This window comes from Erythranthe guttata, chromosome 4 (assembly GCF_056151865.1).
Source record: "Erythranthe guttata isolate IM_541 chromosome 4, IM_541, whole genome shotgun sequence".
Classification (NCBI taxonomy): domain Eukaryota; kingdom Viridiplantae; phylum Streptophyta; class Magnoliopsida; order Lamiales; family Phrymaceae; genus Erythranthe; species Erythranthe guttata.
This window is the reverse complement of record NC_142536.1, coordinates 13,320,814-13,343,909: the sequence shown is the minus strand read 5'-3', so window position 1 is coordinate 13,343,909 and position 23,096 is coordinate 13,320,814. Positions and strand designations below refer to the sequence as shown.

At 35.8% G+C, this 23,096-nt stretch overlaps 4 protein-coding genes across 5 annotated transcripts; 1 reads left to right on the top strand and 3 right to left on the bottom strand.

Annotated features, from left to right (window-relative positions):
- The first annotated feature begins 3,107 nt into the window (after window positions 1–3,107).
- Window positions 3,108–6,717, top strand: LOC105976248 (disease resistance protein RGA2). Its single transcript, XM_013001530.2, has one exon. The coding sequence runs from the start codon at window positions 3,189–3,191 to the stop codon at window positions 5,370–5,372; it is 2,184 nt and encodes a 727-aa protein (XP_012856984.2). The 5' UTR covers window positions 3,108–3,188; the 3' UTR covers window positions 5,373–6,717.
- Window positions 6,718–10,627: 3,910 nt separating this feature from the next.
- Window positions 10,628–13,813, bottom strand: LOC105973329 (uncharacterized). The gene is made up of 2 exons (XM_088817521.1): window positions 11,578–13,813; window positions 10,628–10,761 (listed from the first exon to the last, which is right to left on the bottom strand). The coding sequence occupies exons 1-2, from the start codon at window positions 13,811–13,813 to the stop codon at window positions 10,628–10,630; spliced, it is 2,370 nt and encodes a 789-aa protein (XP_088673647.1).
- A 3,057-nt stretch (window positions 13,814–16,870) lies between these two features.
- Window positions 16,871–19,553, bottom strand: LOC105973466 (uncharacterized). Of its 2 annotated transcripts, none has more exons than XM_088816895.1 (3): window positions 19,343–19,553; window positions 18,070–18,445; window positions 16,871–17,919 (listed from the first exon to the last, which is right to left on the bottom strand). In XM_088816895.1, exons 2-3 carry the CDS (start codon window positions 18,417–18,419, stop codon window positions 17,301–17,303), a joined length of 969 nt encoding a protein of 322 aa, XP_088673021.1. In that variant the 5' UTR covers window positions 18,420–18,445; window positions 19,343–19,553; the 3' UTR covers window positions 16,871–17,300. The 2 variants fall into 2 exon arrangements, with proteins under 2 accessions (XP_088673021.1, XP_088673023.1); XM_088816897.1 differs by having other exon boundaries at window positions 16,913–17,919; window positions 18,070–18,752; window positions 18,826–19,396.
- Window positions 19,554–20,695: 1,142 nt separating this feature from the next.
- LOC105973469 (glycine-rich RNA-binding protein 4, mitochondrial-like) lies at window positions 20,696–22,714 on the bottom strand. The gene is made up of 5 exons (XM_012998495.2): window positions 22,589–22,714; window positions 21,913–22,060; window positions 21,729–21,797; window positions 21,417–21,523; window positions 20,696–21,315 (listed from the first exon to the last, which is right to left on the bottom strand). The coding sequence occupies exons 2-5, from the start codon at window positions 22,049–22,051 to the stop codon at window positions 20,974–20,976; spliced, it is 657 nt and encodes a 218-aa protein (XP_012853949.2). The 5' UTR covers window positions 22,052–22,060; window positions 22,589–22,714; the 3' UTR covers window positions 20,696–20,973.
- Window positions 22,715–23,096: the final 382 nt, after the last annotated feature.

Genomic DNA, 23,096 nt, shown 5'->3' with positions numbered 1-23,096 from the left:
TTCCAAATTTGGATATAATGAAAATTTTCACAATAGTTTTCTATCGTTTTTTGAAATTTTGCAGGAAAATGCAAGAAAATCTAAAAGAGAGTTCGACAAAACACAATAAATGAAAAAAAGACATGTAGGAACACCAAATTGAAATATAGATTTTCTTAAAAGGAAAAATGCAACATAAAGTGTCTGATACCAATTAATCTTTTCAAGGTTTTAATTTACTTGACCCTTCGATATTTATGTTTTTCATATAAAATATAACATAAGTTATATTATGGAATTACAAAATATATCTTAAAATTATATAATATATTTCGAAAAAAACATAGAAATATTCGGAACTAAAATTGGATCGAAAATCGAAATTCTCTATAATTTTATATACCATGCCGATTCCGTTCCAAATAAATTTGGAAGAATCGAAAATCGAAAGTTCTAAAATCGGAATGAAAAATACAATTTCAAATTCGGACATTTTCGAATCGAAATAGGCGGAATTCGCAAATTTCATTCCGATTTCCACCCATAAACACAGAGTTTCTAATATAAGAAAAAATGCAACAGATAGTTTTAATACCAATTAATGTTTTTATGGTTTTTGATTTATTGGGCTCTTATTCATATTTTTCATATAAAGTATAACATATATTACATTATGGTATTACAAAAATATATCGTAAAATTATATTATATATTTCAAAAAACAATTAATATATCCGTAACTAAAATCGGATCAAAAATTGGAATTTCCGTTAATTTTATATACAATTACAATTCCGTGCCAAACAAAAATTGGAAATTGAAATGAAAAATGCGGTTCTAAATTAGGATATATTTGAATCGGAATCGACGGAATTTTAAAATTCCATTCCGACACCCCTAACCACATTGCATTTTTTACTTTTCTTTTTCTTTTATTTTATATTACGAGACATATGTATGATGATGTTTAGTGATGTTAATTATAAACGTATTAAGATTGCCAATACTAGCTTATTATCAAAGCAAGTTAATTAACTGTTTAATCTTTAGTGTATTAAACATTAAAATAATTAACAAGGATCACCTAATTAATTTCCTAAACTTGATATTATCCATTTATTTATTCTTTAATTTTATGATAAAATTTATTAGTTATTTGAAATATGAGTTAATATCAAAGAGGCTCACAAGGGAAGTTAATTAAAAAAACAACATCCAACTTTTTTGTCTTTCAGATATTTCTAACTCATTCAAACTTATTTGCAAATAAGAAAAACTCTTTTATACGTACTAAAATTACCCAAAATTCCTTGAAACTCAATTCAACTCCAATTTCATGATTTACACCCCAATTTAGCTCAATTTCACCAATTAACCAATTTTGACCATAATTCCAATTTTGACACCCATTTTAACCTGCCACCACCGGAGACCGCCAGTCAGCCGCCGTTGACTGCCGGTCTCCGGCGTTGACTTTTTTCTTTTTTTTGAATACTTTTTTTTCCCGGTAGGTCAACCGTTGACCGCTGGGTCTCCAACATTGACTTTTTCTTTTTCTTAAAGAAAAATATTTTAATTAATATTACTATCTTATCTACTAAATTACTGTCTCCAGCAGTTATTTAACTGTCGAAGATAGTAATTTAACTATTAATTAACTTTTTATTTTAAATTATTTTAATTAAAATTAGTATCTTGACTGCTAAATTACTGTCTTCAGCAGTAATTTAACTGTCGGAGATAGTAATTTAACTGTTAATCGACTTTTTTTTTTTTTAAATTTTGTTTTTACTGAAAAATAATTATTTTAATTAATATTACTGTCTTGGCTGCTAAATTACTATCTCCAACGGTAATTTAACTGTATGAGACAATAATTTTACTGTATTAATTAATTTTATCGTCTTGGCTTGCAATTTGCTGTCTTCGGCCGTAATATTACTGTCCACGACCGTAGTATTACTGCCTCATGCAATAATATTACTGTTTGGCACAGTAATATTAGTAATATTATTGTTTGAAAAGTAATATTCATAATGTTACTGTCCCAAACAGTAATATTACTGTCTGACAGTAATTTTGTAGTCAAGACAAAATACTTTTTTCTAAGAAAAAAAACGTCAACGCCGGAGACCGACAGTCAACGGCGGTTGATCGACCGGAAAAAAAAATCAGAAACAAAATGTTAAAAAATAAAAGAAAAAGAAACAGTCAACGCCGGAATTTGGTCGGAAAAAAATTCTGAAAAAAAAAAATTATTTTCAGAAAAAAAAATTATTTTTTCAAAAAATTATTAAATTGGGGGTTAATGTGACATATTTGTTTAAATCCGGGGTCAATGTGTAATATTGAGGAAGTTAGAGTATAATGGATGGAATTGATAAAAAAATATATTATGGAGGGTATTTTAGACTAAAGACATGGGATGGATTTATTTGAAAGACTATTTTTTTGTGTGGATCAATGTACATTTAAGTCCCTTCTCATGTCCCTCTTTACCATTTACCCTTGAAATATATATTAAACATTGTATATTAATGTACATTTTAGTAGAACTTTATACATAATATACAAAATAATATATTTTTAAAGTTAATTAAGGATAATTTAATTTAAACTTAATAAATTATTCATATCTTGAATTTCTTTTACACACATAAATATTCTAACCATTAACGCAGACAAGATCCCATACAAAGATTAAATTATAATTTTAGTGAATTTTATTCGAATATTTTATTTGATCATTCATATTATACAATAACATGCAACTTATTTTATATAAAATTAATCACATGTAATTCTATTTATTTAAAGAGCAATTAATAATGTGAAATTTTAATTAATTAAATCTTAAATAGTGTAAATTATTGACTAAAATAGTAAGAATTACGTGCATTGCATGTGGTACTAACTAGTATGTGAAAAAAACATAAACAATTTGAGAATTCGTTCCAAGTTACGTCTAGAATATTATTTTTTTTAATTTTCATATTCTAAATTAATATTTGGCAATTTTCTTGTTTGACTTTTAGAGGGAGGGGTTGCATCCGAGATGTGGGAGATACATTTACTTTGATAATCTGCATAGTTGTATACCCATCTTCACATATTCCAAACAATCATCAAAAAAAATAAAAAAAAAAAAAAAAAAAAAAAAAAAAAAAAGGAAAATTTTGAAAGTTGGTGTGAGTGTTGATTTGTAGAGTATGGCACAGGCGTTCGTTAAAATTGTTCTTGAAAAACTGATCTCATTGATCGAAGATGAGATTGGAATGATTATGGGCGTGGACGAAGAGATGAATAAGCTCTCCAGCACACTCACCACCATTCAATCTGTACTCGAAGATGCCGAAATGAAGCAACCCGAAAGCAGAGCCATTCAAAACTGGCTGATCAAGCTCAATGATCTTACCTATGAGATTGATGACATTTTGGACGAGTGTGCAACTGAATTCTCGAAACTGAAGCGCAAAAGCAGCAAATTAAGTCGTTATATTAGTTTGAAGGCGATTCTGTTGCGGCACAAGATTGGAAGAAGGATGAACCAAGTCACTCGAAAATTGGACGCGGTTGCTGGAGAACGCGCAAACTTCCATTTACGTGAGATGAGTATTAATGCAGAGAGGTCAACCGAGTTCACTGCTACACGTGAGACTGGTCCCGCTTTGAACGAGTCTCATCACGTATATGGCAGGGAAAGAGATACAGAGAAGATTGTAGAGATCTTGGTCAACCAGGTTCGCGGAAATGAAGAGATCTCGGTTCTGCCTATAAATGGTGTTGGAGGGCTTGGCAAGACCACCCTTGCTCGATTAGTATACAAAGATCGACGTGTCATTCACCATTTCGACAAAAGAATTTGGGTTTGTGTCTCTGACGATTTTGATCTGAAAACTTTGTTGAAAGCCATGATTGAATCCGGGGGTGGAAGTGCTTCAGATTTAATGCACTTGGTTTCCTTGCAGCGTGTGCTATGGGAGTTGTTGAACCAAAAGAGATTCTTGCTTGTATTGGATGATGTTTGGAACGACGATCAAGACAAGTGGTCTCAGTTAAGAGATGTTTTGGCTTGTGGCTTGAGTGGGAGTTCGATTATCGTCACCACACGATTAAAAAAGGTTGCTGAAATAATGCGAACACTTGCACCACATTACTTGGCTGGATTGTCGGAAGAGCATTGCTGGATGCTTCTCCGAGAACGTGCATTCGGCCAGGGTAATAAAGAGTTATCTCCCAAGCTGGAAGCCATTGGTAGGCAGATAGTGAACAAGTGTTCTGGTGTCCCTTTGGCTGCCAAGGCGCTTGGAGGTTTGCTGCGATTTAAGAGGACAGAAAAGGAGTGGATTTACGTAAAAGAAAGTGAAATGTGGGAATTACCTGAAGAAGAAAATTTGATACTGCCAACCCTGAGATTGAGTTATCATCATCTTCCCTTAGCATTGAGACAATGTTTCGCTTATTGTGCAGTATTTCCCAAGGATTCTCGTATTCAGAAAGAAGAATTGATCTTTTTGTGGATGGCGCATGGATATATTTCATCAAAGAGGGTAATGGAAGTGGAGGATGTCGGGGAAGAAATATGTAACGAGCTAGTGTTGAGATCACTTTTGCAATGTGATACAGATCCGGATACAAACAAACCCACTCTCATTATGCATGATCTTGTTCACGATCTCGCCCTGTCAATCCTGGAGAATGAAATTCCTAGAACACAAGTGCTAAGGAATGTCAGAAATGCATCTTACAGCAAAATCAGGCAAGTAAATTTGCGAAGAAAGTTGATGGCATTTCCAACAAGTAATAAACCTGAGATGGACATGTCTTTCGTATTAACAAACTTTTGTCGTTTAAGAATATTAGATGCTAGTTGGACAGGGGTAGTAGATTTGCCCCGTGCACTAGGCAAACTAAAACACTTGAGACACTTGAACTTGTCTGGAACTGGAATTCGTACCCTACCAAAATCATTGTGTAGTCTATTGAATTTGCAGGTCTTGAACTTGGATGATTGCAAAGAGCTTGTGGCTTTACCCAAGAAGATGAGATACTTAGTGAATCTCCGTCATCTGTATTTGGAATCATGCACGTCGTTGAAGGAGATGCCGTCTAAAATTGGAAAACTTATCGGCCTTAGAACATTGAGCCTGTTCATAGTGGGTCGTAATAGAGGTAATCGACTTGAAGAACTGGAATGCTTGAAGCTGTGTGGCGATCTTAAAATCCGCCATCTGGAAAGAGTGGAAAATCCAACAGATGCAAAGAAGGCAAATCTTGCTGCAAAAGAAAATCTTCGTGTGTTGTGGTTACTTTGGGAACGTGAGAAAATTGCATCCAAATCAGGAGGAGAAGAGATAGATGAGAAGGTGCTTGAAGCACTCGAACCTCACTGAAATCTCGAGTATTTAGTGATAAAGGGCTTCGCGGGTAGGTGTTTTCCAGTTTGGATGTCAAGTCCGACTCTGGACAAAGTGGTCGATATTTATATATCAGATTGCCGGAATTGTTCGCATCTTCCACAACTAGGAAATCTACCCCATCTTAAATCCTTGCTCATACGTAATGTGGCGGGGATCGAGTACATTATTGAGGATCCATTAATAAGTGCCCGAGTCCGACAGTACTTCCCATCTTTGGAAACACTGCATTTGAAGTCTCTCCCCAATCTGAAAGGGCTGCTAAAAGAGCAAGCGATGAAATCAGCCGAAGCATTCCCGAATCTCGAGCAGCTCGAGATACAAAGCTGCGCTTCATTGATACTCCCATCACTCTCATCGTCGTCTCTTAATAAGAAGTTGAAGAGATTGTGTTGCAGTAGCTCAAATATGGCATCGTTGTCTACGGTGGACCTGGACACACTTTCTGACCTCTCCGTGGAGATCGACAAGAATATGACACGTACCGCAGTTGAGACGCTGCGGAGCCTCCATAACATCGTGTCTTCGTGGTGCATATACGAAGCAGACGAAGGCTCTCTACCAGAAGAGGCGCTGCGAGGCTTGAATTTTGTTAAGCATTTGGAGATAGCGAGTTGTGATACGGTGACGTGTTTGCCTCAAGGGTGGTTGAGACACCTCACTGCCCTGGAGGAATTGCATATAACAAGCTGCTCGGAAATCGTAGAGGTGCCGGAGGGGATTGAATACCTCAACACCTGCCTTAAAAAGTTGTTCCTATGTGGCCTCCCGAAGATGGTGTCTCTACCCAGAGCCTTGCGACACCTCTCTTCGCTGCATTGCATGTATTTGATCGGCCTTCCCCAGCTGAATTTGCTGCCCGAGTGGTTCGACAAATTGACTTCTCTTCAAGTTCTGTATATTTCCGAGTGCCCGAAGTTAGCGTCGCTTCCAGCCAATATCCGAGGAATGACGAATCTTAGGTGTCTGTTTGTGGATAAATGCCCGGAATTGGAAAGGAGATGTGAGCGAGGAAAGGGGGAGGACTGGCACAAGATTGCACATATTCCAATACTCAACATCGGTAAATGGCTTTGCTAATCGGCGGCAGCTGTTTCAGTTTCTCCTCCGATAATTAGCAAATGCACACTCAAAACCATGTGTCGATTGAAGCCTTCGATTCGGGTCAGATGTAACGACATTTTAACTGTCATTACTCAATACGTCGTCGTTCGGGGAGCTGATGTCGCGATTTACTTATAGAAAGGCCTACTTGCTGGAGTCTGTTAGGAAGTTGTTATATGAAAATGATACTAACTATCTCTAAATGCTTGAATTTTTCTAAGTGAAGTTGTTTGATCGTGCTCACCAGCACCATCATTTTTTTAATTGTAATTTTATTTTTCTGAATTTTAAATATATATATATATATATATATTTCACTTAAAGTACTCATCGGGTTAAATATAATTTACACCCCTAAAGTATACCATCTATAACACTTACCCCATTAAAGTATCATTTGTAACAGTTACCCCTCAATCACAATTCAATTTGCATTTTAAATTCTAATACCTAATTTTTTTCTCTTTTATTGAAAGGAATAACTAGAAGAATAATTAAATTATATGAATAAAAATATATGTTGAAAAATGCAATATTTTTAAAATTTAAAAATATTAACTTGCGTTGGGTATATAATTAATAAATAAAATTTAATTGTTGTTGGACCATTTAATCGAATACTTTCATATCGATAAATTTTAAGAAATAAATACCTAACTAATAGTAATATTAAGTATTTAAATTTATTGTAGTTCATTAATTTCTTAAAATATATTTCCGTTTATTACTATACAATATATATTACTTTTTTATTATTTTCCAATGATTTAACTTTAGTTACTTTTCACTTTTATATGATCCAATAATTATTAGATTGTTATGTTTATAATATTTTAAATGTTAAGGGGATAAGTGTTACAAATGATTTTTTAAGCGGATAAGTGTTGCATCCTTATGATCTTCAAAGTAGCTAGGGGTATCCAAAATTAATATTCAAATGAAGGGGGTATGCACCAAGATGTAATATACTTGACGGTTGGTTCAAAATTTTTTCCTTACGAGGGAGTACAAATAATCCCTATAGTAATATACTCCTCCATCCCAACATAATGAATTGCACTTTCAAAGCCCCTTTTCGGAAAATCCCAATTCAATAGAAATGAGGAAATTCCCAATTAGGGGTAGAAATCGGACGGAATGGATCGTAAATAGATTTTTCGAAAATCTTCCAATTTTTTTCAGAAGTTAAAAATAGGTTCAAATCACCACATAGGGTTCTAATAAAATCCTAGATTAAAAACCTAGCTACTCATGTTCTCTACAAAAAACATCATAAAAATAGGAAAATACATAGAATTAGAAAAGCGAAATATAAGAACTATGATGAAGATTCGTCAGGTCTTCATCTTCGATAGATGCTCGACTTGGTAAAAAATCCGGGTTTCCTTGTGTGATTAAAACCCTCAAAAGTTGTCTTCCGCGTGTTTTCACACGGCCGTGCCAGAAATGAACTGTTTTTCACACGGCCGTGCCAGACCAAATTCAGCTTATAATTGTTTTCTTCCGTTTTTGCCCGTTTTTAACCCATTTTTGCTCGTTTCATCCTTGTAACTCCCGTATTTTCAAATTGTACCTAAAATACAATAAACCAGTAATTAAGCACCATTAAATCGATAAAAGTTAATAAAAATCCTCATAAAAGTATATATTGCGTATAAAATCTACACTCAACGATGGTATAGATATTCTAAAAGAAAGTATCAATCAACAAACAAATAAAAAATAAAGGATAGATATATATATATATATATATATATATATTTTTTGATAAATAATAAAGGATAGATATGATTGATACGTACTTTGATGTTTTGTAAAGAAAATAAAAGGCCAACTAGTTCACATTAAAAGACACTCACATGATCGAAACAACTGTGCACCTAAAAAAATACGTTTGTTTTTAGATGAGTTTGGCCATCTCTTTGACCAAAGTTAAAACGGTAGCTAACTGACAAAATGGTGACTGTATTGCATGTGTTTGATAGGACAGCATTGACCCATATATATATTTTTTAATTCATTATTTTATTGTTTGATGAGTAATCGATAAAACTTTGAGATGCTTTTCAACTCCAGATAATATATTAAAGAGTAAAAAGCAGTTTGCATCCTAAACTAAGGGCCGTTTTGCACTTTACCCCCCAAACAAAAATTTTTTGCACGTTTTTACCTAAACTACGTTTTTCGTTGCACGGTGCCCCCTAAACTCAATTTTCCGGCAATTTTAACCGGAATGTCAAAACATGTGCTTTGCACGTGAGATTTTGAGGGGTAAATTCGTCTCTTCACTTGCATCTTCAATATTAAATACAACTAAATATAAAAAAAAAGAAAAAAAAATAAATAAATAAATGAAAAAGAAGCTGTCATCCGCATCCACATCATCTCTTCTTCTCTTCTCTATCGTCTCTCCTCTCTTCTTCATCTTCTTCCCTTCTTTTATTTTTCTGAACAAATTTTCTCCAAATGTTCATTAATGGAGAAAACGTTTATACATACTCACCCAAAAGGAAGCCGATTGTAACCTGAAAAACGCGGCCCCTTCATTTCCCAATGGGCTCCTCACGCCGGCATCAATAACCTGACCGCCGGTGAATTCATCCACTAATACTCCTCAGTCCTCACACAATTCATCACCAATAATAATAAATAATAAATACATTTATGTAACTTTCTTAAACAGATAGAATATTTTTATGACAAAATTAATTAATAATTAGTAACGGATAAAAGAGAAGGAAATCTCTTTGCAGAAAATAGAAGAGCAGATTTATTTCATTTTCGTCACACAATTATCACCATTTTCCGCTAAGCTACTGCCGCCAATTCCTCATTCTTCAATCCCACGCTACACGCTCAGAGATTTCAGTAATTTCTTCGAAACAGTTAGAATTCGAATTTTGTTTTCGTCGTTTTTCGTTTCTATTTTACATATATAAATCCACAATTTTGGGTTTTTTGGAGGACCGATTTTTGGTAGCAGGAACCGCCTATTTTGGTAATTGGAGTTTGTATGATTCGGTCGGAATTCGGATCCTTTCGGTGTCGGGGCGGATTTGGATTCTCCTCCGCCTCCCGATCGGACCAATCGCCGCACTCGCCATTTCAACAGTCCCGGCGGCAGTCACGCTCGCCGCGATCGGCTCGAGCCCGACGGATGCGATCCTTTCCGACGGTCGATTCACCAGCTCAGGCAACCCCCACACCGCCGTCCTTCACATCCACCTCAAGTGAGAATCCTATATTCGGATGTTGAAGGTGAAATCCCTGCTGCAAATTCACCCCAATTTCATCAAATTGATAAATCCTGAAAACTTATATTCGGATGTTGAAGGTGGAAAGTGGGTTTCAATAAAGGAAGCATTTCTTGTCCAGTTGAGAATACCTATTGTTTCTTTGCCAGGTTACTGACTTTAGGAAGACGATGATAATTTCTCTTTTCTCTTTTCTCTTTTTTTTTTTTTTATTTTTTTTAATGATTTATTTATATTTAATATATAGCAGTTAAGTGGATTGACAAATTTACCCCCATAAATATCACGTGAAACGCACATTATTTAACATTCCGTTCAAAATTGCCGGAAAATTGAGTTTAGGGGGCACCGTGCAACGAAAAACGTAGTTTAGGTAAAAACGTGCAAAAAAATTTTGTCTGGGGGGTAAAGTGCAAAACGGCCCTTAGTTTAGGGGGTAAACTGCTTTTTACTCTATATTAAATTACGAAGAAACGTAGGAACACGAATTATTATCAATTTAATATGTTTAAATTCAATAATGGAATGCTGTTTACATACTGCTTTGTCCTGTACCTAACTACTTACTATAATAATTATTTAATATATATCAATAAACTAACTAAAAATAAATAATATTGCATAGCTAACCTTAAAATTTTAGCAATCTAACGTCCATTCTTAAGGGCATTTTAGTACCTAAAAAAATGAAAGACACTATTCTAGGATTCATACTTTTATATTCATCATTCATCATTCATACTTTTACTTTATAGATAAAAATAGAAATAGAAAATAGAAATAGAAGATGGGTAAAAAGGCCTCTCATGGATTGTGGTGCCTTACCATGAAAAACTGGCAATCATAATTATAATCATAATCTATTTTATTCGACTAGTCGTTTGACTCAAGAGCAGTATGAAGTAACAAAGTCAATGAAAGAAAATTCATGTAAGGCCGGAAGAAATTATACATCATTTCAGAGTGGCTAATCCGAACACGCCTGCAGGCTTGAGGGTACAATACATCTGCAAAAATAAGACGAGAGGAAACAAAGGGAAAGACAGTTGTACGACATATGTGGCACAAACTCAATGAAAGCGAATATAAAAAATGGCATCGAACAAACTTAGTATATTTGTGCACCCTGATTCAATCAACCTTTTGCATTTATTTATGTACGTTATACTAATGGATTGCACTTAGAAAACAAATATGTAATATTTATTTAAATATTAATTTTTATATACTATAATTTATTCGGTAGACGATAAAATGATAATTGCATTTGATGTAAGTATCAAATGTCTCTATTGTAAATAATTGGCGTTATTTCGGTAGGAAGGAACTTCACCATTTTTTATTTTATTTTTGTGACGTGAAAATGACACACTTTCATAAGCCGTAAGATGGCTAAGAGATATTTTCCACTCGGAGTAGAATCTGTAGTGATCCTGTCCGATCGTGAGTACTGAAAGCATTGACTAACGTGTTTCCACAATCATATTGTTATTAATTAAATTCCACATTTTGCATCATAAACAAGTTTCTTGAGTTTGTTGGATCCAACTTGTAACGGTACAGGACGACAAGCTTTTGTGTCGAATAAGCCTCGACCTTCAATTCGTCTTCAATATTTACAAAATATGCATCATCGTCTATCAAATTTCGGATTAAAAGAAAAAAGAGAAAACACAAAATACAAAACAATTGCAGACTTAACAAATGAATTAATCCAAAAGGAACTTAAAACAAGAGAGAATATAATACAACACAAGGATACAATACAAGTACAGTTTATCGCGGCATTAACTCCATAAACGCCCTCCACTCTTGTATATTACCTTTTTTTTCCTGATCCAATCTCGGAGGATCGATTTTCTGAATAATTTCAAGAATTTCTTCGGTCTCGCCAAAAAGAAGAGCCGCTTGTCGGACACTCTCCTCCCTTTCTTCAATGGTATTGTTATAACACTTGGAGATTATTACAGACACTAAATTAGTGAGACAAGCCGCCACTATGTCTGCGATCATTATCGATAAACTCTCGAACAACTCCTCGTCCGTTAGGCTAACGTCGTATTTGCGCGCCAGCAGAAGTGTTTGAGTTACTCGGTACATCGAGCGTGCAGCTATGACTTTCACAGGCCAGTTGTTGATCAGAGAATCTTTCTTTTCTGTTACAGTTATTTCATCCGTACTACTAAAAAAATCTCCAACAATCTTTTCGGCAATGTCCGAAAGATTCTGCAGCGTCGCCTTGTCGGAACTACCTCTGACACTAGCACCCGAAAGATCCTTACCATGCCATTTCTTCGAAAATTCAACTCCGACCCACGCCATGTCTGCCGCATGGCGTACGGCTGTGGTCGAATCTCCGTTTTTATCCGAAGATTTCTCTATGAGCTTCACGTAGTAGAGGGCTTTGCTCACGGCACTCAATAAATTATTACACTTGCGATCGGAGATGTTGGGAAGCGAAATTGCAATGCTTGTTAATGTCACGACTGGCATAGACCAGCAGTTTGCAGGTTCTTGATATAAGATTGGAACTTCGATTGAGTCGAATTCTCTGACACCGTTGAAGCTGACACATTTCTTTACAAGTTTGACTAGGTTTTTCGATTGATTCTTTCGACCTATCTTCATCAACTTATCGACCTCGTTGCATATATTTTTCAGTGTCCCCTGAGGCAGCTCTGGCTCTCCCTCAAGCAGCAGCACGTAACGGCTATAATCCGACTGATCCGGTTCAGCCATTGATTCCACTCCTCTCGTGTAATCCGATTCCTCGGAAATATGACAGCACGACTTTTTTAGACTAGTACTATTAATGTGGCCGAAGCAAAAGAAAAACGAAAGTCCCTTCACAAAGACAGACGAAGCGAGCAGGACTAATTTGCTGGCAACAACAATCAAAATCTGAACCCCGATGCACAAGTTGAGAAGCAATCCTTTCGCATTGTAAACAAGTTTTCTGAGCGTATGTGATCGAATATGTACAGAGACGGGTCTCTTTTTCCAATCGACGAGCTTTTGAGTCCAGTAGCTCTCGACCTTCATTTCTTCTTTGAAACTCTTGGTGCCTATATCGGAACTCTTGAATCGGGCGGCAACGAACCATCTCATGAGTGGAGCAATAGTACCGATCGCGACTCCGATAGACTGAACAACGAGAATCACTTTGGTGGACCACTTGTAGTTAGACGTAGTCGTATATTTCGCAGCGTACATCATAGGCAATCGAACATGAGCTTCGACTAGAACTAGACCGGTCAATAGACATATTAATCCCGAAGCGACGCACGTCGCGGACCGCGCGATCACAAACTGCGAGCTCCCGGTTTCCGCCATCACCCAATACCTCCTCACAGCGATCCGGAGTTCGTCGACGCTTGTAAATCCCTCCCACTCCACTCTCTGCGTATTCTTGATCGATATTCTGTTGTGGAGGTCGCGGTACGCGAGGTCGATCTGCGCCTTGGCGGCGGGGACCATGACGCCGGAAACACATAGTATCAGTAGCAACATAAGCACGGCAGCACTCGATCCGGCTACTTCGGCCACCGTATCGAAGAAGCTCAAAAACGAGAACATCTGGACAGCGCTAATGACGACGTTTCCGATGATTGTGAGGACGAGAATCGACAAGGCGGCTAAGTTGAGCGCAATGTCGTTGTTGGTCATTGAGCCGAGAGATGTGGTGAAGTTAGAGAGAGAAGTTGACATGAGTACGAGGCTGTTGATGCGCACGATTTTGTCGTCGACGCCTAGGTGGAGGTTTGTGAGGTCGACGAGCAGCTTCATCGAGACGCCGAGCAGTGTGAGTGAGAAAGCGTTGAGAGAGAAGTACTTACAGGGGAGCCAGGGCTTCCTGCGGCGGAACCCTAGCACGGCGTCGGCGGCGATTGCTAGAGTGCAGACGGCGGAAGCGGCCGCGATGTAGAGGCCTATCCATGGCATCGGTGCTTCGAGCTCTTCTTGCACCGCGTCGCCGTAATCCAAGTTTCGGAAGTCCTGGCAGATGCCCAGGCACTCGCTCCTAGTGTATAATTGGCCGCCGCAGATTGATGTAGCCATGGTCTCTCTCTCTCTACTCTCTCTCTCTCTCTATACTAATTTTCGGCAAAATTAATCAGTAATATAGATAGATCCGTGGCTAATTAAGTCAGTAGGTGAAGATTTTGGTACCCCAGCCTTTGTTGAATAGTCAAATATTGTTTACTTCCCCACGCGCCTCCGCCAAGGACCAGCCCCGGCCGCCGGGTTGAGGAATTGCGGTTGAAGACAAGAGCTGTTGGAGCAGAAGCTGATGCGGAAACCGACCGGTCAAAGAAGACGGTTTTAATTTTATCAAAATATTTTAAAGAAAGAATAAACAAATGAATGAAAATCGTTACTCTTATAAATTTGGTATTTAATGATATGTTTAATTTGTTGTTTATAAAATCGTTACTCTTATCCACTGGTATGGGGCAATTGATTTTTTTTTTTTTTTTTTTTTAATATTTAGGTCAAATAAATGACAATCGTTACTCTTGTCCACTGATATGTGTATAAAATTCAATTATATATTTATTTGGTCGAAAATTGAAATTGTTTATGTTAGGTTTGATAAAAAGATTTAGATTTATATATTTTAGGGTTTATTTGAGATAGTCCCTCACCAACCTACTTAATGAGAGGTTGGCCCAAGACTTTTGATATTTTTGACATAAACCTACTGTAGTTTCAAAGTTTAAGTTGATATAAACTCTACTAGTTTTATTATACTCATTTTACCCCTTTCAAACTCTAATTAGGGCTTTTTTTATCTTATTTATTTGGGACAATATGCTATGACCATTAAACAAAACCCAATTTGAATTATATGACAAGTCAAAATTCATTCTTTTAATTAAATTTTTAGTTTGAAATAATATATGAGTCACATCCCTAATTTTTTATATCCCTATCTCGCTATTATACCCTAAATTTTCAAATTTACATATTCACGTTTCTCCAATTCAAATTTATTTTGTTCTTTGGCGCTCTCTTTCTATTTTTGAGCAAGAGCTAAAGTAGCTCCTAATAATACTATAATGTCTGTCTATCAACGAGATTAATTTCATTATATAAGGTATAACTACGAAAAGAGGAAGAAAGCGAGCTACAAGAAAAATCCACGCGGCTACCAAAGTAGCCGCATGTATAAGAGCAGAAATAGGAGTGGGTCCCTCCAAAGCATCGGGAAACCATACATGAAGGGGAAATTGTGCTCTCTCTCTCTCTCTCTCTCTCTCTCTCTCTCTCTCTCTCTCTCTCTCTCTCTCTCGTCTCTCGTTTTTTTCTCTCTCTCACCTGTATATCTCTCTTGTTTTCTCCAGTAGTAGCACGAGGCAAGGGGTTGTGGTGCACGAGGCGGTAGGGGGGTGTGGAGGTCGAGGCAGCGGCGGGGATATGGTTATGAGATGTGGTTATGGTGGAGAGTTGATTAAAAGTATATTCTTTACTAGTTGCATCTGATTTTCTTGATCTTCAAGAGATTTTGCTTGATTTGGGTTCAAAATGGTAAATCTAGGTTTCCTCAAAGTTGGTAGGTGACTACGGTTGCGACAGCTACAAATATTGGTTGCTAGGGTTTGGCGGCTGCTGCGTTGACTGCTAGGGTTGGCGAGATTGAATGTTTTTTTGCTGCTAGGGTTTTGTAGTACACTGTAATTCATCATAGTAGTATACCATAGTCTACTACAATTTTGACAAAAAATAAATTAAATTAAAAAAAATTGTAGGTTGAATTAAAAAAAAAACGAAAAACTTGTTGTTTTTGTGATTTTAAATATTATGTAGATGTTTTTTTAATAACAGTTTAATCTATAATACAACATAGTCTACCATAGTATACTATATAGTACACCATAGTATCTTTTAAAATATGTTATATTATTTAATAAAAAAGAAAAATATTGTTTTTCGTAATTTTCAAATAAAAAATAAGGAAAAGATAAGTTGTTTATAATAATGTCAAAAATGCTAAAGTGAAAAACAAAAAAATAAAGATGAGTGGAAGGACAATTTTGGAATGAATTTAATAAAGGATGCGAAACAAATGTTTAGTTGAGGTTGTCAATTAATTCTATTTAGTTTTGTCACCAGGGACCTATATCTTAAGACCCCTATTTATTTTGATTATTACTATTTTCATGTATTTATTATTAAAAAAACAATTTTTTTTGAAACTTGGATTTTTTTCCGGCAGTGTCCTGGATGGGCGGAGCTCCGGTTAGTTGACTCAGCATTAGTTAACTTCAATTAGTTGACAATCCATTTTTTTTTACTTAGATCATTTTTTTTTTTGCGGCGGGTCGACGAAGCTCTGGTTAGCAGCATTAGTTAACTTCAATTAGTTGACAATCTACTTTTTCCCTTTTTTTTTCTTTAAATTTTTTTTTTCTGGCGGCGAGTCGTTGGAGCTCTGGTTAGCTGACTCATCATTAGTTAACTTTAACATTTGTTGACATTTCATTTTTCTTTACCGCTCAGAACTCCAATTAGTTAATTTCCATTAGTTGACTCAGCATTAGTTTAAATTCATCAAGAACTCCAAGATTCAAGTCGCAAAACCCTCGGGAATGTTCGTGAAGGCCAAATTAAGATCGTAGGAGGATTGAAATGGAAAACCCATCAAGCACTCCAAGATCATGATTTATCCATAGATTCTCATAAATGACCAAAATAAAGAAACTTTATTTAAAATGAATTATTTATGTAGATAAAAGCAAGGTTTTTAGTTTATTATCCTAATAATGTGCACATAAATACCATGCATATATTATATAAGGATAATTAGTGAGAACCACCAACTCTTTTACTTATATTAAGGTGGATATAAGGAATTTTCAATCTTTCTTTACGGAGGCAGCATCTTCATCCTCAGCTCCTTTCTCGACAGGTTCCCAAGCATCATAAGCTCCAAGCAACGCCTTCATTCGGATGCACCAAGTTCCATAATTTTCTTTTGTGAGTTTTGGAACTTGAAATGGAATTCCATTTGACATTATTTTCTTCAAACTTACGTCTCTCCAAACATAAGTTGGCTTTTGATACCACTTTGTTAGAAAAATTGAGAGCACACTCACTCAACACTCACACGAGAAGTGGAGGAGAATATCTGAATTCTATTAAACTTGAAAACTTGACTTGTTACAAATGGCTAGAGTTCATGCGGTATTTATAGGATTTTTCCCAACATGAAATCTAGCCTAGTACATGTATTACTATTTAATTTAATTCTTCCCCTCTAAATAGTACATGAACTTTAATTAAAACCAAATACATGAATAAGCTAATACATGAATCATTCTAATACATTATTAACCTTCTAGAATATTCCCTAATACACACTTAATCTAGTTTATTATTTCAACGTTAAGAAGAAGCGATATTTCTATGATTTTTCTACCAATGGAGGACGGGTGCGAAAAAAGAACCATTTTTGAGTTGTTCGGGACATATATATTCACAGTTACTCGTGTCGTTTATTAAGTTTTGCTTCTCCATCTCCACCTAGGAACCTGCTAACAGATACTTATGACTCTGCTTGATTCTTCGTCGGTTTCTCAACATCAGCTGCTCTAGCATCGAGTCGAAATTTACCAAAACGCCCACTTTCGTCGACAAGCATTTCTACTCTTTCATTTAGTAATTCAATCCTTTCCATATTCTCCTCTACTCCTCGAGACTTCACTTCGTTCTCCAATTCAAGAAATTTAGTTTCGACTATATTTACCTCCACCAACCAATTCCTAACTCTAACAGAACCGATCAAATCTCCGTGATCCGTCCCGATTGATGAAAATGCATCCCAATTACCGGAATCAAGTGGAGAAGATTCCACTCGATTACAATCTTCCATCGCTTCTTGTTTGATTAGGGTTTTGTCAGATCTTATCACCGCGCTCTGCTTCCAGATTACGAAAGAATCCTCCTTCGTGGCGGCAGCCACCATGACGACGGATGAATCATCCTCCTGTGCGGCGGTAGCGTCCATGATGATCTGATGGGATGACTCAGAATTGAGAAAGTCTTTGCACGAGTGTTGACCACAGTATGTCGTCCTAAACAGAGGTGGATCCTCTTCAATACGTTGCACGTGTTTCAATGCTCGGCATCCTTGAGAAAACTTATGTTTGCAACGGTAGTGGTGCCTGCATGCATTTCCATTCTTCATTAGCATTTGCACATAATATTAACAAAAGCAAGCTCTTATATAGTAATATATAAGAGTTTTTAGCAATTTGATTTATCACAAGGGTACTAAATGCAATAAACTACGTAGAAATAATTTAGTAGTGTACCTGGGGTAACTGGCATTAAGGACTTTGTATTGTCCATATTTCCTCCACGGATTACCGTCCTCAAACAATGCGCAAGTGTAGATTTGTTGGTATATTTTATTTTTAGCCCTTGCATTCTTGATTAATCCTTCTCGGATAACAGTGGCTTTAGCTCTCAACGACTCCACATTTTGTTGCAGAAAATCGAACGTGGACATGATTTCGTTTATCGGCTGCTGATTCTCTAAATTAAAGAAAAAAGAGTCTTCAATTTCAAGAAAAGGTTGCAGCATGTCCAGTGTAGTATTGTTGGTATTGTGTGCATCAGAATCTGCAATCTGCTCCCTTGGCTCGGACGAAGACGATTCCATACTTGGCTTGTGCAGTATTTTAATACCTAAAAACAATGAAAATAAATAACAAGAAACAAGAACCTCTAGTTCTAAAGAAAGAGTTGAGATTGCTGAAGATTCAGTCTACGATTCGATAGAATTAGTTCACATTAATTTTGAGTCGTACACATCGAAGGAATATGATAGAAGATCACGGGGATTTGGAGAATTTTTCGTCAAAAGAATCCCTCTCAATCGTTTTCATTTTGTTCCTACTGTAGCCCTAAAATCAATTCATCTTTGTTAAACTTTTCAAAAACAATTCCCAAATTTGTATCTGCTTCAAACATAATTAATTGACAAGTAGTTTCACTGAAAAACAAACAAACATCACGTTATGTTTCAAATTCTTCTTCTAAGTACTATCAACTATCAAATAAAGTACTATCAAACGTATAGACATGATTTGGATGCTACAGTAGTGTTTTAAACCCCCCAAACATTGCCTAATTATTTCAATCGCGGAAAATATGAAGTTGCGGATCATTTTGAATGCGAACTTAATCTTCTATTGAATATTATAATTCAAGCTAAAAGAATACAATCGACGCCTAGATCTATTTTCTCTATATATTTTGACCCATTTTTCAAAATAATTTATAATTGAAGTCTCTTGAAAGTTCTTACATCCAAATCACTTCTACAAATGTAAAATTTGTCATTCAAACACAACCTCGTTACACCCCTTCTTGCACAAAGAGTATTCCCTCTTTCATGTATTCTCAATCCTAATCATGTGATATATATATATATATATATATATATATATATATATATATATATATATACTGGGTAAACTCAGCAAACTAATTTAACGTATACTTACAAAAAAGAAAAATTAACCTGAAGAAGGAATTAGAGAACATGTGAGCAGAGATGGAAGAAGGAATTGACTAATTAACCTGAAATATCCTTTGTAGTTGATGGATGATGATGAAGAGGAAAAACACAGAATCAAAGTTTTGGTTCTGAATCTGTGATATATAGATTTAGATAAACTGATTTTTAATGTCCAAAGTATACGTTGACTAAATTTGCTTTGACTAAATCTGTGCACACTACCTTATTACAGTTAAACCATCAAGTAGGCAGGATGCTGCTTCGAAACTCACCAACGAATAATAATTATCATGTCAATTTACGAAAAAACATCTCTTGTTTGGATAATTACATTTACCCCTCAACTATGATTTTTTCTTACACCTCTACCCTTATGGTGTCAAATTCAACATAATCATCTAGATTTCGTGGAATATGCTCTAATTTGTACTCGTTTTGTGTAAAAATACAGTTTCTGATGCACAACAATCTGATATATACAAGTCAAAAAAACACATATTATGATCATCTTGCTTCAAAATGTGGAGTTTTAATTGAATAAAACGGGTAACAAAGTGATAATATTCCATATAATCTCAAAGAATCCACTAAATTTGAAACCGCAAAAGTGAACGTGTAAGAAGATTTACAGTTGAGGGGGTTGGTTGTAATTACCTAAACATGAGGAGGTTTTCATAATTTGACCATAGGAATTGGTTGTAACGTACCCTTATTATTTTGGGTAAATTACAAACACCCCCCTGAGGTATGGTCAAATTACAAAAACACCCCTCTTGTTTGGATAATTACAACCACCCCCTCAGCTCTTCAAATTTAGTGGAATTTTCGAGATTATATGAAATATTATCACTTTTGTACCCGTTTTATACCATTCAAACTCTACATTGTAAAGTAAGATGATCATAATATGTGATTTTTAGCTTGTGTATATCAGTTTGTAGTGCATCGGAAACTGTATTTTTACACAAAACGAATACAAACTAGAGCACATTACACGGAATCTAGATGATTATATTGAATTTGGCACAATAAGGGTGGAGGTGTAAGAAAAAATCATAGTTGAGGGGGGTATATGTAATTATCCAAACAAGAGGGGGGTTTTTGTAATTTGACCATACCTCAGGGGGGTTTTTGTAATTTACCCTATTATTTTATATACTAATAATTATTGTTAAATGTATTTTGCACCTTCGTATTATATTTGATTTTCTACCCATTACCAAAAAAAACCAACCCACCAAGTAATTTACAATCCCATTTTGATAGTTACTAACAACTTTTATAGTAGGAAACACTAATTGCTTATTAGTCATACCAAGGGATATAACCAAAATCTACATATAACCACGCACAGTAAATAAATAGGTGTAACATCTAGCTCCACAGCATACTAATTATAGATATTGGATCCTGTGTTAAGTCAACCTTTGTGTAGTTACATTATTAACATTATTCAGGCAAATCCAATAGCAAAACAGACGAAAAACATTCATACAAACCCAAATATAACAATCCAAGGAAGGCGGCTATAACCAAATGCTCCAAGGAAACTTGAACAAAAAGTTGAAAGCATAATAAATAAGTAGATAGTCCAAATAAAATAAGCTGGTTTTGTTTTCACTCCACTGCAGCTTTTTCACTAACTTAAACACTCAAATTAACTACGATCCATTAAAAGATGGAGCTTCTTCGTTTATCCCCTCCTATCGGCATAACTATCATTGTCAGCAACACCTGAATTCTGACCTTCACCACCATACCCAAAGCTCCCACCACCCCCGCTTTCTCCACCAGCAGCAGGATACGAATCAGTCGCAGCTTCGTTTCCATAACCACCGCCGCCGCCACCATAACCGCCACCACCACTGTAACCGCCACCGCCACCACTGTAACCGCCGCCACCACCACTGTAACCGCCACCGCCACCACTGTAACCACCACCACCACCACTGTAACCACCGCCGCCACCATAACCGCCGCCGCCACGTGCCCTTTCATTTGCAAAATTCACTCTTACCATACGACCATGAAGATCCTGAAGCAATGTTGGAAATGGCAAAATAATTAACATCTAAAATACAGTACCGAAAGAAAAAAGAAAAATAAAATTTACGGCCAAAACAAAGATAACGACACCTGTTGATCCAAAGCTTGGATGGCAGCAGATGCCTCCTCAGTCGAAGAAAACGTAACGAAGCCAAAGCCCCTTGATCTACCAGTTTCACGATCAACAATCACCCTCGCTGAAATTAATATAATATTTAGTGACCATTTATTAAATTAATTGTGCATTTTAAAACTAAGTCGACTACGCTTCAAAACCCGAAATAAAAACAAAGTAGAAACAACTAAACATCAAACTCTAATACTCCAAAATATGATTAGTGCATTTTACGAAGTATAAGGATGCAACATAAATATGTGAAAAAAATAATTTCGTAATATTACCTTCAGCAACTTCTCCGTATTTATCGAATGCCTCTCTCAGGCTAGTGTCATCCGTACTGTACGAAAGTCCTGCAATATCAAACAAGACGTTACACAAAGTTTGATGCAACAAAAGAAAACTAAACTCACAAAATGGATACACACTAAAAAAAGATATAAAAAGAGAGCGCTGGTATTATTAAACCTCCGATGAAGAGTTTTGATGTCGACATGCATCTTATTGCTTGTAAGAACGATGGCTTGGACAACGAGATTTCTGAATTGATGATGTTAGTGCTCGCGATTCTTCCCAATATACCCCCAGCTTTTCTAAGGAAAGCCATTGCTCTGACCTGCAACTGCGATTAAGAACTTGTAAATATTGAAAACAGCGACGCAAAGAAATCAAATTCAAAACTTCAGACATTTAAAAGAAGAAATGCCAAAGAAACCCATAGCTTCTTAAAAAGCCCATCACTTCACCAAACTATTTTAAAATCATAATCATACAATAATCACTCATTTAAATAATTTAAATTTACAGAATAATTTTAAAAGGCACAGAACCATACAAGATCTATATTTACTGCAAAAGATCTAAAAACAAAAGCCAAAAACTAAACATTTGGTTCTATAAACACTTGCTAATTTGCAAACAAACCACTACAGAAAGAGCACGGGAACAAATAACACAAAACTTTAACTCGGTTTCCAACTCATTTCCTTAGCTAGGAACTCAGTAAATCCCAGAAACTCAGATTTACACCAAATTCGAAACCCAGTTCAAATCCAAAAATCAAAATCAGAAAATGATACTACAATAAACGAAGAAACGATAAATCTGATGCATAAACGAAGGGTGTTAGTGAAATATTTTCTACCTTTTGATGGGTTTCTGTTGTTGTGTAGGCTCGTTCAAAGACCGAAGAGTGATGTAAAACCCTAGAAGTGAGAAAATGGGAAGGGTTTTAGACAGAGATCGAAAATGGGGAGCTTTAAATAGAAAGGGCTTGGATGGGCTCAGCCGTCCGTTTGTTTCAGATCGAGTCATTTCAACCGTTGGATGGAGAGCCTTTTGGTGGTAGAGATATCTATTATGTGATGCGACTTTGTTTTAGGTTAAAAGAGTAAAATGTATAAAACTCTCATTTCTACAAGTCACGAATAGGGGTAAAATTGGTGTTTCACTTTTTTCAGTTGTGGAGGTAGTACTTTTTATTTCCGAATTCTTTTTTTTTTATTTATCAAAATTAGAATACATATGATTCGAATTTTCGATTCCATTTTAATTATTAAAAATACTTTTGAAATTCTGTCTTTTTCTCGAAAATTACATTATAACTAGTACTTCACCCGTGCGTTGCACGGGGTATTCATCGTAAAAATAAA

What these genes read in the sequence shown, in the direction of transcription:
- LOC105976248 (XM_013001530.2), top strand. Translation starts at nt 3,189, where the DNA reads ATGGCACAGGCGTTCGTTAAAATTGTTCTTGAAAAACTGATCTCATTG.
- LOC105973329 (XM_088817521.1), bottom strand. Translation starts at nt 13,813, where the DNA reads ATGGCTACATCAATCTGCGGCGGCCAATTATACACTAGGAGCGAGTGC. An exon ending in ATTGGATCAGGAAAAAAAAG is followed by an intron (nt 10,762 to 11,577) that starts GTAATATACAAG and finishes TTATTTTTGCAG; the next exon opens with ATGTATTGTACCCTCAAGCC.
- LOC105973466 (XM_088816895.1), bottom strand. Translation starts at nt 18,419, where the DNA reads ATGGAATCGTCTTCGTCCGAGCCAAGGGAGCAGATTGCAGATTCTGAT. An exon ending in CTTAATGCCAGTTACCCCAG is followed by an intron (nt 17,920 to 18,069) that starts GTACACTACTAA and finishes AAATGCATGCAG; the next exon opens with GCACCACTACCGTTGCAAAC.
- LOC105973469 (XM_012998495.2), bottom strand. Translation starts at nt 22,051, where the DNA reads ATGGCTTTCCTTAGAAAAGCTGGGGGTATATTGGGAAGAATCGCGAGC. An exon ending in ATACGGAGAAGTTGCTGAAG is followed by an intron (nt 21,524 to 21,728) that starts GTAATATTACGA and finishes TATTAATTTCAG; the next exon opens with CGAGGGTGATTGTTGATCGT. An exon ending in TCCAAGCTTTGGATCAACAG is followed by an intron (nt 21,316 to 21,416) that starts GTGTCGTTATCT and finishes ACATTGCTTCAG; the next exon opens with GATCTTCATGGTCGTATGGT.